This window comes from Oryza sativa, chromosome 5, assembly GCF_034140825.1.
Source record: "Oryza sativa Japonica Group chromosome 5, ASM3414082v1".
Classification (NCBI taxonomy): domain Eukaryota; kingdom Viridiplantae; phylum Streptophyta; class Magnoliopsida; order Poales; family Poaceae; genus Oryza; species Oryza sativa.
Genome location: NC_089039.1, coordinates 3855576 through 3869914, shown reverse-complemented (window position 1 = coordinate 3869914; position 14339 = coordinate 3855576). Strand labels below are relative to the sequence as shown.

The 14339-nt window shown below is 42.2% G+C and overlaps 3 protein-coding genes across 5 annotated transcripts; 1 reads left to right on the top strand and 2 right to left on the bottom strand.

Annotated features, from left to right (window-relative positions):
* The first annotated feature begins 5059 nt into the window (after window positions 1-5059).
* LOC9268007 (LOB domain-containing protein 15) lies at window positions 5060-7437 on the top strand. Of its 2 annotated transcripts, none has more exons than XM_026025700.2 (3): window positions 5060-5174; window positions 5499-5805; window positions 6889-7437. In XM_026025700.2, the coding sequence occupies exons 1-3, from the start codon at window positions 5161-5163 to the stop codon at window positions 7291-7293; spliced, it is 726 nt and encodes a 241-aa protein (XP_025881485.1). In that variant the 5' UTR covers window positions 5060-5160; the 3' UTR covers window positions 7294-7437. The 2 variants fall into 2 exon arrangements, with proteins under 2 accessions (XP_025881485.1, XP_025881486.1); XM_026025701.2 differs by having other exon boundaries at window positions 5098-5362.
* Window positions 7438-7897: 460 nt separating this feature from the next.
* Window positions 7898-11403, bottom strand: LOC4337911 (uncharacterized). 2 transcript variants are annotated; one of them, XM_015785317.3, is made up of 7 exons: window positions 11005-11403; window positions 10265-10394; window positions 9887-10070; window positions 9418-9502; window positions 9218-9272; window positions 8401-8539; window positions 7898-8325 (listed from the first exon to the last, which is right to left on the bottom strand). In XM_015785317.3, the coding sequence occupies exons 2-7, from the start codon at window positions 10288-10290 to the stop codon at window positions 8209-8211; spliced, it is 606 nt and encodes a 201-aa protein (XP_015640803.1). In that variant the 5' UTR covers window positions 10291-10394; window positions 11005-11403; the 3' UTR covers window positions 7898-8208. The 2 variants fall into 2 exon arrangements, with proteins under 2 accessions (XP_015640803.1, XP_066166918.1); XM_066310821.1 differs by having other exon boundaries at window positions 10265-10335.
* LOC107280904 (mitochondrial import inner membrane translocase subunit TIM17-2-like) lies at window positions 10577-12264 on the bottom strand. The gene is made up of 2 exons (XM_066310547.1): window positions 11868-12264; window positions 10577-10779 (listed from the first exon to the last, which is right to left on the bottom strand). Exons 1-2 carry the CDS (start codon window positions 12262-12264, stop codon window positions 10577-10579), a joined length of 600 nt encoding a protein of 199 aa, XP_066166644.1.
* Between the last annotated feature and the right edge of the window lie 2075 nt (window positions 12265-14339).

The window sequence follows — 14339 nt, the reverse complement described above, 5'->3', positions numbered from 1 at the left end:
AATTTTGAAAATAAAACAAATGTAATAAATTAAAATATTTATTTAAAAATTTAATAGGTGATCGAGAGCATTCATAAAAAATTATTGTGAGCATTGGTTTCTATCTTTGTATGAATACTCCTCATTTTAATGATTTTTTTAAAAAAATAAATGCATATTTTTTATTTCATTAACTAAAGATAAATTTTGTGATAAATAATGCATCACACAACAAACTCATAATTATAATAGTCTTATGTGACAAACCTTTACATTTTTAATAATATAGTTCATAAATTTCTATGTTCATCCAAAGAGTAAAGTGGTCAATTTTATATAAATTAAACGGTCAACTGACGGGAGGGATATGGAAGAGATCAAAATCAAATTTTAGGGGTAGGAAATAAGCAAAATTCAGGAGCATAGAAGGGATTAGCTAAAATTTCAGAGGTATACAGGAGATTTTCTCTTGGCGGAACGTACATAGTTATCATTTTGAGAGAAATTTAATTAGTTTGATATACTCCCTTTATCTCAAAATTATATCCCATACTAGATTAATTTATTTTAGGAGTATATAATGGTAAAATGGGTGAAAGTGTATTAAATATTTTCACTCTGTATTTTTATTTATCTTTAAATATTTTCATATGCAAATATATGTGCATTTATGGTAGGCATACATTTATGATAAGTATGATATACGTGGTATATTGATATGTCTGGTTAAAGCCATTCCCAACCCAAGACACTAGACATAGTTTCCATAAGCTCCACATCATCAAGTAATTAGTACTAGACACTACTCTTTCAATGCAAACACCACTATTCTATATTTAAATTTAATGCTACTTATCTTACATGATGTCTTGGATGTTGTGTAGAAACCATGTCTCATGCAAGACATGGTTTCCTTCTCTTTCCTCATTTATTCACTTGCCACATCATTTTTTATCATATGTGACAGCTTATTTAATACTATAGACACCATTCGAGTCATTGGGTTGGGAATGGTCTAAATGTCTTCTATTACATCGGAAAAGAAAGAATACAAAGTTAAGAATAAGATGGTCAGCGGAAAAACAAGAAAAAAAACTACACAAGAAACTCGTAAAAAAAAGAGAGAGGTGTAAAAGCATGATGGGCCACAAATAGCACTATGGACTAAGGCCCATATGTTTGCAACATGCATTCCGGTTATTTTCCTGGGCCAATCTACACATTAGTGAAATGTCTCTTTTTTGCCACATAGCTAAAAATACGGTACAAACACATATGCTCATAATTACACGGCAAAAATGTATACATGGGATACATGAATATACCAGTGATAATAAATTAAACAATGTCACGCCAGAAATCCTATGGGCAACGTGCAAATAACAGAATTCAAGTGCATAATATAAACCGGCCCAAAACATGTATGGGAGTTGATCAAAACTCTGCACTTTCAGGCAACCGTTGGCACTTGGCAGCAAAGATCTAACAGAAAGCTAATTATGTATATATATATATATATTTAATCACATGAATGGCATTTTCATATTACCTATTTTCGATTACACGGAAGAAGGTTACACACGCATGCATATGCCTAGTTACTCTCTCCGTCTTAAAAAAAATTCAATTTATGAATAATAAGAGGTTGATTCTTTTTTCTTTTGGATAAAGGTGTTCAATATCTAGTTGTAGTTGCAATATATCCAGGTAAATCATAAATGAAATCCTGATTTAGTTTCCAGATGGACCAAACATTGCATGCATGCAGAGACTAGGGCCAGCTAGCTAGCTTGTCTTAATTTGCTGACTAATAATATTACCGTCAGAGAGTAATCAACTGCAGATCACGAGACCAAGGCACGATTAGTCTCATGTTTAAGACCAACGGGGTAGTAATTAATAATATATTAACCAATTGATTGATTAAGAAGTGATGTAGCAGGATACGGTGATGGACAAATGTGTGGTCAAAGAACAGCGCAACGACGTTGTAGGCACGATGTGCGGGTCAAAACCAAGAATTCGCGTGCAAACGAATTCCCTTGCAAGCCACGCACTCTCCCTGCACACTTGCACCATCACTGTTACTATCACTCAGACACTCACTAGTACTCCATCTTCTACCGAGCTAGCTATAGTGGCTTCACTAATCCATCTATGCTCTTTCATGTTACATCCATTCCAAAATAATTCAACCACTCATACAGAATGCGACACATTCTAATATTACGATACTAAGATGTATCATATCCCGTACGATGTTGGTTTTGTTTGGGACGGAGGGAGTACATATTGTTGTTTAGTGTAAGGGCTAGCTCTGATCCTTTGGAACCCGAGATTTTAAAAACACAGTAACAGGAAAAATGCAGAAATACGGTTCCAAAACATAGGAATACTAGAATTGGTGAATTTACATGGTTCACAGGAAATAAAAACATAGGAATTCTAAGAAAAATTGTTTGTCCTAGAGAGACAAGAGGGAGAAACAAAAAGATAGTGTGTTGGGACTCATGTTTATTTTCCTATGGAATAGGGGCATATGAAGCTAATCCATAAGAATTTTGAGATCTCAATTCCTTTGAAAATCATTCAATTACTATTTCTGAAAACTGTTGATAGCTAGCTAGGCCTCATTTTGAAAGATTCAGTTTAATTTATGGGCATGCATTTAAGTATTTTTATAGAAGAGAAACTGATGAATTGAAATCATGTCCAGTACTCGATCTGTGATTGATCAATTTATAGTATGATTTTCATCCAGTGTGCAACAAATTGAAATCTCTAAGTTATTTGGTGAATCAATGTTGATATACATTTATTTCAAATTCTCGCCACTGAGTGCTCTATACAAAGATCAGTAGTGACATTTGGAGTATGCATGGTCGATGATCAATTGTTTGAATGAGTTGACCCCTTGATCGATTTTTTGAAAGACAATAGTGACATGCATGAAAGGAATCTCTGCAGGTGCAATTAATGACTAATGTGTTTCTTGCATGCTAGCTAGGGTGATGTTAGTAGGTCACACATACATAGATCCACACTATTCTCCTTGTACAAAAATCAAAATATTATCAGTTGCTAGCTCTAGTCCATATTAAAATGCATGACATCATTGTTACAATATAATATTATCAGTTTTTAGGATAATTTAATTAATTGGCTACTAACTTTGATCATAATATGTAAGAAAAACTGAAATATAGCATTTACATATCTATTACAACAACTTGTCAACGACTATAATCATCCATTGGAACTATTTAGACCATGGATGAATTGAATATCATCATGAATTGATCATATGTGCGACACATATTCAGTAATAAAATTACTTCTTTTTTGCTAGCAAGGGACATGCATGTATTTTGTTTAGAAGTTAATACTACACCAATTAATTATTATTTTGAATAATTATTCATCCTAGAGATTTCCTTGGGATGCCCCATCACTTGCACATAATTTTGCCTAATTAAAACCCTTGATTTCCTTGAGATTATCTGTAAGCAGACAACCTTTCCAGTAGTGGTTTAATTATAACTGATATATATACAGTTATAATAGAATACTTTTTATTTCTCACAAATACTCAGCAAATTAAATTTTGTTGCGAGGAGTTGAGGAGATAACTCTATATATATCATCTCTTGTAAACAATATGATCGTGCACCGCGCCTGCCCTAGCTTGTTAAATTTATTCTGATGGAAGACATTGGAAATGCCGGTGTCAAGTTCATACTTTAATTTAGTCCCAACGTACTAGACGAGTACATACGTTGTTATTGTTGTATTTGAAAACTCGATTATATTTATTCTTAGTTCAGGGGGACAGGATAAACTATTTTCTTCTAGATTGGATCTTAGATGTACACAGGTAAGCCATGCATTATGCCATCTACAGCTAATGCCAAGAAAAAAATATAATAAAAGGGGCCAAAAACACAAGGCACACATGTGTAGACCTAGTTAGAAAAGAGCAAGACTCAATTAAGTGATCCTCTCTGGACCAGCTTCAACCCTAGAAATGTGCCTAATGTTGGGCAGAGTATTTAGGGCCTTGTTCCTTGGAAAATCATTAACAATTTCTAGGTTAACATATAGTATATATATATATATATGTGTGTGTGTGTGTGTGTAACAATTATTTAATGGGCATCCCCATTTTCAACTATATATGAAATTAATAATCGACAATGATCAAGCAAATAATTCTACAGATCTCTTTTCAAATCCTAATTTAAAATTATATAAAGCTCATACATATGTGAGGTGCCATTAAGGAATTTCAGTACCAGATTACCAAAATAATTTGTATATGTATATAGTCTGTCACTTAATTTGTGCATATACATTCATGGATGAAATGAAAGAAAGTTTAGACCATATTATATTACATTAAAATATAAAAAGAATTAATACTGGTGGTGCATAAGTAGTGCATGTTCTTAACTATAGGCAATTCAAGTTTATTATCGAGAAGATAATGTAGTATGCAGCCATTTTGTCCCCCATGTGAACATTTTTATTAGGCTTTTTATTTAGACAATGGAGTGGTATATATAATTCCTGTCTGCACCGACTAGTGATAGATTTACACTATCGAAGTCGGCAAAAGAAGAAAGGAAAAAAAATAAATCAAGATTTATTACAGCCACTTTTGCAAATCATTGTACATGTAAATACATGACAAGCAATTGACCAACATCAAGCTCGCATGTCATGTGATTACTGACCTCTTCCAAGACAGACAATTCTAATCTGAACGGGAACAGTAAGGGTGTTAATTTACATTAATTCAGAAGATTCCATCATTCCATATGCATACTCCTACAGCTCAGCCTATGTTAATCTATTGCTAACAAGTCAACATAGCTTCAGGGCACCTAGCTTCCAAATGGTGCAAGATGAACACAAACATGTATCTCTCTCTTGCATATACAATATAATCTCTCTGCACAATTAATTATATATATCTCTTTTAATTTAAACACCTCTCTGTCTCTGTCTCTGTCTCTGTCTCTCTCTCTCTCTCTCTCTCTCTCTCCCTCTCTCTCTCTCTCTCTCTCTCTCTCTCCACAAAGAGACACAAACCTAGAAGCCACCATTTTCCAAAGCACCAGACTTCCATCTCTGTCCCCCTTTCCTTTTTCTTTCTCTCTCCAAAGTCTCCATCTTGCCTTCATGTCCACTGCAAGGTATGATGAATTCATGCTTATAGTTTTGAGCAAAACTAGCTAGTACTCAAAGGAATCACCAATTAGCTAGCTAGCCAATGATCCAATCACATTTCCCATGATCATCAATCCATGCATCCCATAGTATACTAGAGCAGGAATTAATCAGCAAAAACCACTATCACTGGCAGCTAGCTAGCCTCATCAGTGTAATTAATCCTCTACTCATGAGCTGAAAATTAATTGTTTGTTCATGCATATGCAGTGTCAAGATCAATGTAGAGAGTCCTAACCCTAACACAGTGATCTCATGCTACATCTCTTTCTTATCTTGTTCGTCATCAGTGATTGGCAAGACCACCAGGATCAGGTAGGGAGGAAGATAAAGAGGGAGTCGTCGGCGGCGGATGCGGCGGACGGGAGAACAACAATGATGGCGAGGAGGAGCTGCAGCATGCCGGCGGCGGGCGCCGGGCCGGGGTCGGCGGCGGCGGCGGTGAACACGATAACGCCGTGCGCGGCGTGCAAGCTGCTCCGGCGGCGGTGCGCGCAGGAGTGCCCCTTCTCGCCGTACTTCTCGCCGCTGGAGCCGCACAAGTTCGCCTCCGTGCACAAGGTCTTCGGCGCCAGCAACGTCTCCAAGATGCTCCTGGTGAGTAGTGATCGAGCTGGGTTAAGCTTAATTAAGCATATGCATCCATCCATGGTGACCTAGCTAGCAAGAGGCTTATATTAATTAATTGGTTGAACTCAACTTAACTACTAATGATAAGTGATGTTATTACTAATTTGCAGCTCATCTAGCTTATGAAATGATTTGGTGCCTTCATTAATTGATGAGATTGAATGTGTCTCGGTTAATTTCTCAGGGAATTTTATACACTGAAACAAGAATTTATATAGTAGTGAGTCAGCTAAATTATTTGTTGAGGATTGCAGTTTTAATTTCAACTCTTTGAATCCAAAACCACGAACTAGAACTTTTCACATTTTATACCTAATTCCACGGAATGGATTCTAATCCAGAGATGTCCCCTCTGTACATCTTTCTTTTAGATTTAATTTTGCGGGGATCTTTCTTTAGATTTAATGTAAATGGTTGTGAAAAAAAATCTGCTTTTCTACAATGTAGAGTATATTAATATGAAATATCTATCACCCCAACAAAAATCAAATTGAAACTCGATCTATACTTTGAGAAATAAAAAATGATAAATTTGGGTATGTTGGATTTGTCTTTTTTTATTTCGAAAATGTGTGAGTTGAATTAAGCCTTAGGATTTTATGAAGTGGTATATGTATGTTGTATGAATATTGTAAAAAAAATTGAGACTTTTTTCATAACTGTTTGGATGTTTGGATGGTGTCTGAGGAAAGGAGGGATATTTCTTGAGAGTTTAAAGGTGTTTCCCCTAATTTGTGCTCGATATATATATCTCTTTTGAGCACCATTACTAGGAAGATCATATATTCTTGGTTATACACATTTTGCATGTTTATGCTCAAGACAACAGTTAATGTTCAAAAGTGCATTTTTTTTAAAAAAAAACGAAATTGAGAAGTACTCCCACAATCCTAGTACATCTCTTATGAAATCTATAATGTGATGGTGAAACACATTAATTAACTAGTTGGCCCTCCTCTTGCATATGATTCAATATATATCCTCTTTAATTAGCCGCATATATTCATGCATCGATCTGATGGCTAGCCATCGTCGTCGTCGTCGTTGCAGGAGGTGCACGAGAGCCAGCGCGGCGACGCGGCGAACAGCCTGGTGTACGAGGCCAACCTGCGGCTGCGCGACCCGGTGTACGGCTGCATGGGCGCCATCCTCACCTTGCAGCAGCAGGTCCAGGCCCTCGAGGCCGAGCTCGCCGCCGTCCGCGCCGACATCGTCAGGCACAAGTACCGCCTCCCCTCCGCCGCCGCCGTGCTCCCTTCCTCCCACGCCTCGCACCTCCTCGCCGCCGCCGCCGCCGCACGCCAGCTGCCCGTTGCTGGCACCATGGGGGTAGTGACGACGGCGACGCTGCCGGCATCGGCGTCGTCGTCGTCGACGACGGCGGTGTACGCCGCCGCGTCGAGCTCCACGGACTATAGCTCCATCACCAACGAGAATGTCCCCTATTTTAGCTGAGCTTTCTGCTAGTATTAATTGAGGTTTTTTTTTTCTTCAGTGTATTTTTGTCTTTTGCTTTTATATATGTAGACTGTGTGAAAATATCTCAGAATAAAAGGGTTCTTTTTTCTCTGGGAGAGTAAATATAGTGTCCAGCTTTTGTGTTCCAAGTCCCTGTTTGAGTTCACCAAATTGCAACGTTTCAGAATTCAAAATTTTCAAAGACAAAAAGAGAAAAATCCATACCAAGTAAATTTCAGTACTAGATGTTCTTTTGTACAAAACCGAGCGCTGCAAATTAAAACCCATCTGCTAGACTAATTTCAACCAAAAGAGTTCAGATTTTGAAATTCAAGCCAAGCTTTCTAATTAACAGGCAATATGAAATAAGAAATCATTGACAAGGTTGGGGAAATGGAGTGTGCACGTGCACACGATGCTCTGGTGTGTTTGTTTGACTGCATTTGGATCTCTGCATGGGACTGCTCACATGATTGTCTGTGCACATCTCACTTCATAGGAGTACTCTTTAAGTATTCTCATTTATGTACCATTGCAGACAAAACTAACATTGTTTAACCAAACTTTGCATCTTCCAGTAGATGCTTGTGAGAACAAAACCAACAGAAATCATGAATGGTAATAGCAGAACAATGTTACTCTTTATCATCGTATAATGAAATGATCAAATGAGATCATAATTTACATCATGAATAGGGTAAACTATTGATTGGTTACACTGTTAAGTGAAGTGAAGTGCATCAGCTTGAAAATTTCTCCACGTATTTCCTTCCAATAAGATGTGCCACTTGCATTAGCGTGTCCTACAACCCCCACCAGATAGTTCCAAATAAAATGCACCTAGCTATTCCTATCTGAATTGTAGCTGGTTTTCTCAATATTGCAATCAAACTATATTGAGCACAAAATTGGTCATGTTTCCGAACGGTTCGGTTCAGAAACTGCAGAACTGGTTTGGCATCCAGAGTTTAGGAATTTGCAGAGAGCCTTCCAGACAGGAACCAACATTTTGACAGGAGGGTGGGATTTCTGCAAGTTAAGCTCTATTGGTGACTGAATTTTTCTTTGATCCCGTAGTAATAAATTAGAACAGATGAACTTTACCTGGAAAACTAGCCTGAGTTCCTCTTCATCACGCAGAAGCAATGCCAAGCTCCAGTAACAGGTCACCGGCGTCACACACTCATTCAGCAATGGCTTCAGAATCTTGCCAATTGGCACAAAACGACGATGAACTCTTCCACTAAGAATCAGAACTTGCAAATTTTAATTCTACAAACCAACATCTGTTACCAAAGGTTAAGTAGTCCACCATTTTCTAAGCAAAGAAAGTAATGTCTCCCAGAAAACCTCAGAGCAAATGATGAATAAGATGTGAACAAACATGGTAAATATACTTGATAACTTCATATTGATATAATGGTAATATAAATCCATTTCTCGTATGATTCTCCAAAAGATAACTGTTTAACCCGGAACATATTGTAGATGCATATATCAATCATTACTCTAATCGAGAGTAGCCACTAGCCAGTGAATCATAGAGAACAGATTGTTGTCCTATTTCTTGTCAAAATCAACCTTCATAACCTAACAACTGTTTCCTCAGGAGGGGGTTACTATACAACAACTATTCTACTTGCTAGAATTCCAGGTAAGCAGGCGGACATTGCATCCAAGCAGTTTCATTCGTGTCAGTTGACACTAGAATAATTGGTGATGAGTGATGAATATTGAACAGCTAAAGTGATCATTCTATTTCAGGTAGCATATGAAAAGTGGGAAATCACAGAAAACCAAGCAATAAGATTAGCCTACTAGTGTCGATCAATTATGCAAGTGTAGGTATATATGATGCAAGAGACTATATCAAGCATGATTGATAATTTCAGGTAAGGTTGTAAAGGATGTTGTTATATACCTCCAAAAATGTATTTCTAGCTGAACCCCAAAAGTTGGCATTATCACCACTGACTCTGCACACGTTCATTTTCATCCATAAATACATAACATTCTAATATGGATGTCAGGGTGAAATCCTATTCTGGTAATCTTAAGGTTCATACGGTAGTACTATAATATGAGAAGGCCACATAAGGACATATTTGAGGAAAAATTCACCTTTCTTCACAGGTTTGTATTGCAAACATTTGGCAACAAGGATTCCAAAGGCAATACTCCACACTGAACCAGTGGATAGGCCTTCCTTCAATATTGAAGCAAGTCAATACCAACATAAACATCAGTTATGATAAGTATAAACAGAAAGGTAATGCGTTTCAGAACATTACAACTAAGATTCTAGGGTACTAAGAACCTCGTCACAAGGATGGTCAACAAAGCCACAAAAACAGTATGAGTGTGCAAATATGAATCTGTTCTGAATAAGGGAAACATGTGAAAAAAAAAAGGCTCTACAAAAATAGTAAACATTTTGCAGCTTTATCTACAATATGATGAACCATGGAACCTAACCATTAGATAAGGAACCGGGTAATTTTCACTAGGACACTCTTGAAATATCAGATAAAAATCTCGCTGACAAACCCTCCTACCAACATGTGGGAACTGATTTATGTGAGAAGTGTACCTTTGACAGATACAGTTGGCAGACACTTGCGAGAAGGAAAACCATGCCAATGTATGACAACAGAACCCAGAATCTGCTCCTCTTAACATAGATTTCATGGACATCAAACCCACTGTCAGAATTATGATTGTAAGTATACATGCCAATGGAAACTTCTCCTTTCCGTTCTTGTTCCATGGTCTCACTGGATAAAACAATAGCAACTGAATTAGGCAGTTAGGCACATCTGAAAGGTAACTAAAACAGAACCAGCAATCAGCACTAAACCAGGGGAGAAATATGGATAAAAAATCAACCATATGAACAATTTTAGCATACAGATAGACATAGCAGTAGCAGATATCTGATCCATCACGAAGCATGAGAGATGAGGCAAACCTTGCTGCCTGCTGCCTGCCTGGCATGCGGTGCCGCCAGTCGTTGCCCCCAGCGCCCGCCCTTGACGCAGCCTACGCTGAGCAGCGCCCGCACCACGACACGCGCCCAGGGATGGGCCCAGGATTTTTAACTTGTGTATTCAAAATTAGAAGAGATAAAAAAAAAACAACCCAAAATCTAATAGCTGTATAATATATAATGGTATAAGTATGATTTCGTAAAGTTATATATTCATATAATTGACCATAAATTGATTTTGTCAAACATATTAGAGTACAGTACTAAACTATTAATTGACAAAACATATTAAATTTATAGAGAATAGAAAATGGCAAAACGGTTAGAAATCTTACAATTTAGAGGAACTTTTCGTTTCTTGATATTTTGAAAATGAGTGATGATGTTTTGCAAGAAGAAATCCCTTTCAATGAATGTACAAGACATCCCAAGGACATTCAACAAATATGCAAGTTGCCCAAAAAGCCATGCACAATCAGTATTCTCCTTAGCAACAGCTACAAAACAATATTATGGTCTTCTAGTTTAAGTGCTAACCAATAACCATGCTAACTCTGCTAAATATGTGCACTGATAAGTACTAACTCTGCTACAAGCCTACAAAGCTTCACAAATCCTAAATCCTAAATCAACTATGAATTAAATCCTAATTTCCTAATTCATTCCTGAATCCTAAACATAAACCATCTACGGGCAGGGCAGGGAATGAGGGGAAGAGTTACCTTCGTCCGTCGGGCTTCGTCTGGAGCTCCGGACGGCGCCGCTGGCGCATGGACTGGAGGGCTACTCGGCTGGAGGCGCCGAGACACCTTAGAGCGGGCCGCCGGCGCCGCGCGTGGAGGGGCCGAAGCAGCGAGGCGGCGCGCCGGCGTGGACGCGGCACGACCCGGCGACCGCGCGACCGGGAGAGGGGTTGGTTGGCCTGGTGGATGCGGCAGGTACGAACAAGCCCAAGGTTGGCCTCCTACTACTTGTGCTGGGGCGGCCTCTCCTGGCACAGCCCTCGCGCCGCGCCGCGCCGGACAGGGGAAGGGCGGCCGGCGCCGGCGACGGGCGACGGCGAGGGGCGGCGCGAGCGGTGCGAGGTGCGAGGCGAGATGCCCGAGTTGGGATCTGATCTCACCTTGTAGGCTTTTCGCTCGGCTGCTTTGTGGGCCAAATTACTTTTGGGCCGAAGGTTATGGGCTACGTTGGGCTTTTTTATTTATTACTAGAAAAAGTCCACTTCGACTCCCTTATTGTTCACCGAATCTAATTCGTGACCCTTAACTAGAAAACCGGGTAAGACGACTCCCCGAATTAGTGAAACCATTGCAATTTGACTCCTCCGACGGTATCGGAGGGTGGTTTTGCTAACGTGGCGCTGATGTGGCGGTGCTAACCCGGTTTTCATGCCACGTGGCACTTACGTGGCATTAGAGTTAAAAAAAATATCTATGGGACCCATCTGTCATTCAACACAAAATTATTGTGGGACCCACTGGCCCACATGTCATCATTTCTCCATCCTTTCTTCCTCCTCCCTCTCTCTCCCTTCTCTTTTTTCTCTCCTCGTTCTCTCTCCCCCTTCCAGATCGGCAGCGGCCGGGGGCCATGGCAGCGGCGAGGTTAGGGTCATCGACGGGGAGAGGCGATGGTGTGGCGAGGACGCAGTTGAGCATGAGCCCAGCGCCCTCGATGAGGGCGAGGAGCATCCCGCCCATGAGCGCGGAGCGGCCGGCGGTGTCGAGGCCCTGGCGCATGGAGAGGAAGCCGCTAGTGGTGGCGCCGGCGATGATGGAGTTCCACAAATCCTCCTTCTGGTGCATGAAGACCATGGTGCAGTCGAAGGCGGAGAAGAGGTCACCCCACACCGCGAAGCTGCCGCCCACCCGCGGCGCGTTCATCCGCACCGCCTGCGCGCTGCCAACGAGGCACTCGCCGTTGAGGGAGTTGTAGGTGCCCTTGAGGAAGTGGAAGAGGGAGCCCCTAACTGCGCCCATCCCGAACGCCCCGCCCACGTTGTTGGCTGCATGGGTCGGATCGGGCGCCGCATTGGAGGGGGCGGAGTGGGAGCGGCGGCGGGCCGGCTTGGAGATGGGGCAGGCGGTGGCGCGGCCGTCGCCTGCACGCCGCCGTCACCGCTCTAGCCCTCGCCCGCGTGCCGCCGTCGCCACTCTGGCCCCCGGCCGCCTCCGCCGCCGATCTGGAAGGGAAAGAGAAAAAATGGGGAGAGAAAAGAGAGAAGGGAGAGAGTGGGCGGAGGAAGAAAGGATGGAGAAAGGATGACACGTGGGAGTGGGTCCCACAATAATTTTGTGTTGAATGACATATGGGTCCCATAGATATTTTTTTTAACTCTAATGCCACGTAAGCGCCACGTGGCATGAAAACCGGGTTAGCACCGCCACATCAGCGCCACGTCAGCAAAACCACCCTCCAATATCGCCGGAGGAGTCAAATTGCACTGGTTTCACTAATTCGGGGAGTCGTCTTACCCGGTTTTCTGGTTAAGGGTCACGAATTAGATTTGGTGAACAGTAAGGGAGTCTAAGTGGACTTTTTCCTTATTACTAATAATTGGAATAAGTTCATTTGAGGTCCCTTAATTTGTCAACGAATCTGATTTTCATCCTTCAACCAGAAAACCAGATACAACAGGTCCCTCAATTATCAAAACCGGTGCAAAATAAGTCCCGAGGCGGTTTGGATGGTGGTTTTGGCTGACGTGGCGCCTATGTAGCTAATTTGACTCGGTCTTCGTCTCACGTGGCATTGACGTGGCGCTTACGTGGCAATTTAGTTTAGAAAATAATAAAAACCGTTAGGCCCACATGTAAGTTACAAAAAAAACAATTAAAAAAGGTGGGACCCACGTGGGCCCCACCTGTCAATCTCACTCCCTTCTTCCTCCTCACTCCCAATCTCCCCTCTGTTCGTCTCTCTCCCCTCTCCTCTCTCTTCTCTCTCGGGCGCGACGGCCGACGGGCGGCGGAGCAGCGCGGACCGCGGGAGGCGGCCGGAGAACCCCGCGGCCGGGAGCGCGACCACATCGACGCACGATACCCCGGGCCAGGCGCAGGCGCGGTCGGCGTCCTCCGACCACGGCGCCAGTAGGCCCCCCGGGTCGGACACCCCGACTTGAAGACCACCAGCGCGAGTACGTCGTCGTTCACGACGTCCGCCGCGGCGAGGATGGCGACGGCTCGACGACATCCGCTCGGCACGAGACCGGCGTCGGCTTCAGCCTGCATCACCTCGAGCAGCTTCGGTAAATGCTCTATGAGTAGAAGTAGCATTTAGCATCACTACATCACTATTAGATATGCTTGCTGCCTTTTCATGTACTTGACCTTTGAGGTTTGAGCCACACGAACATGTTATATTCGATCCAGCCAACATCCAGTCGATCCCACTGGAGCGGAGACAGACAACGGCCTTGACCCGGCGAAGCTGCTCGAGGTGATGCAGGCCGACGCGGACGCCGGTCTCGTGCCCACCTACGTCTGCGCCATGGTGGACTCCTCCACCTCCCGCTGCGACGCGGCCGACGGGTCGGGCTCCCGGCGGAAGGGGTCGGCCTCGAGGGAGAACGCGAGGCAGTCGGCGCGGATGGGCGAACTCCGGCTGCGTTGGCGGGAGCAGCAACGACGTCGGCGGCGGCAGCGAGCGCTCAGAAGCCATGGGGGATGGGAGAGGGGAGAGAGAGTTGAGGCGAGGGAGATGGCCGATGGGGAGAGAAGAGGAAGAAAGAGGGGCTGAGAATGACTGGTGGGGCCCCACCATTTTTTATAAACTTATTTGTGAAACTGACATGTGGGTCCCATGAAGTTTATTATTTTTTTGAGTCGAATTGCCATATAAGCGCCACGTCAATGTCATATCAGATGAAGACCAAGTCAAATTAGCCACGTAGGCGCCACGTCAGCCAAAACCGCCGTCAAAACCGCTGAGGGACCTCATCTATACTGGTTTTGACAGTTGAGGGACTCGTTGTATCTGGTTTTTTGGTTGAGGGATGAAAATCGGATTCGTTGATGAGTTAAGGGACCTCAAATGAACTTAAACTCATGGGCTT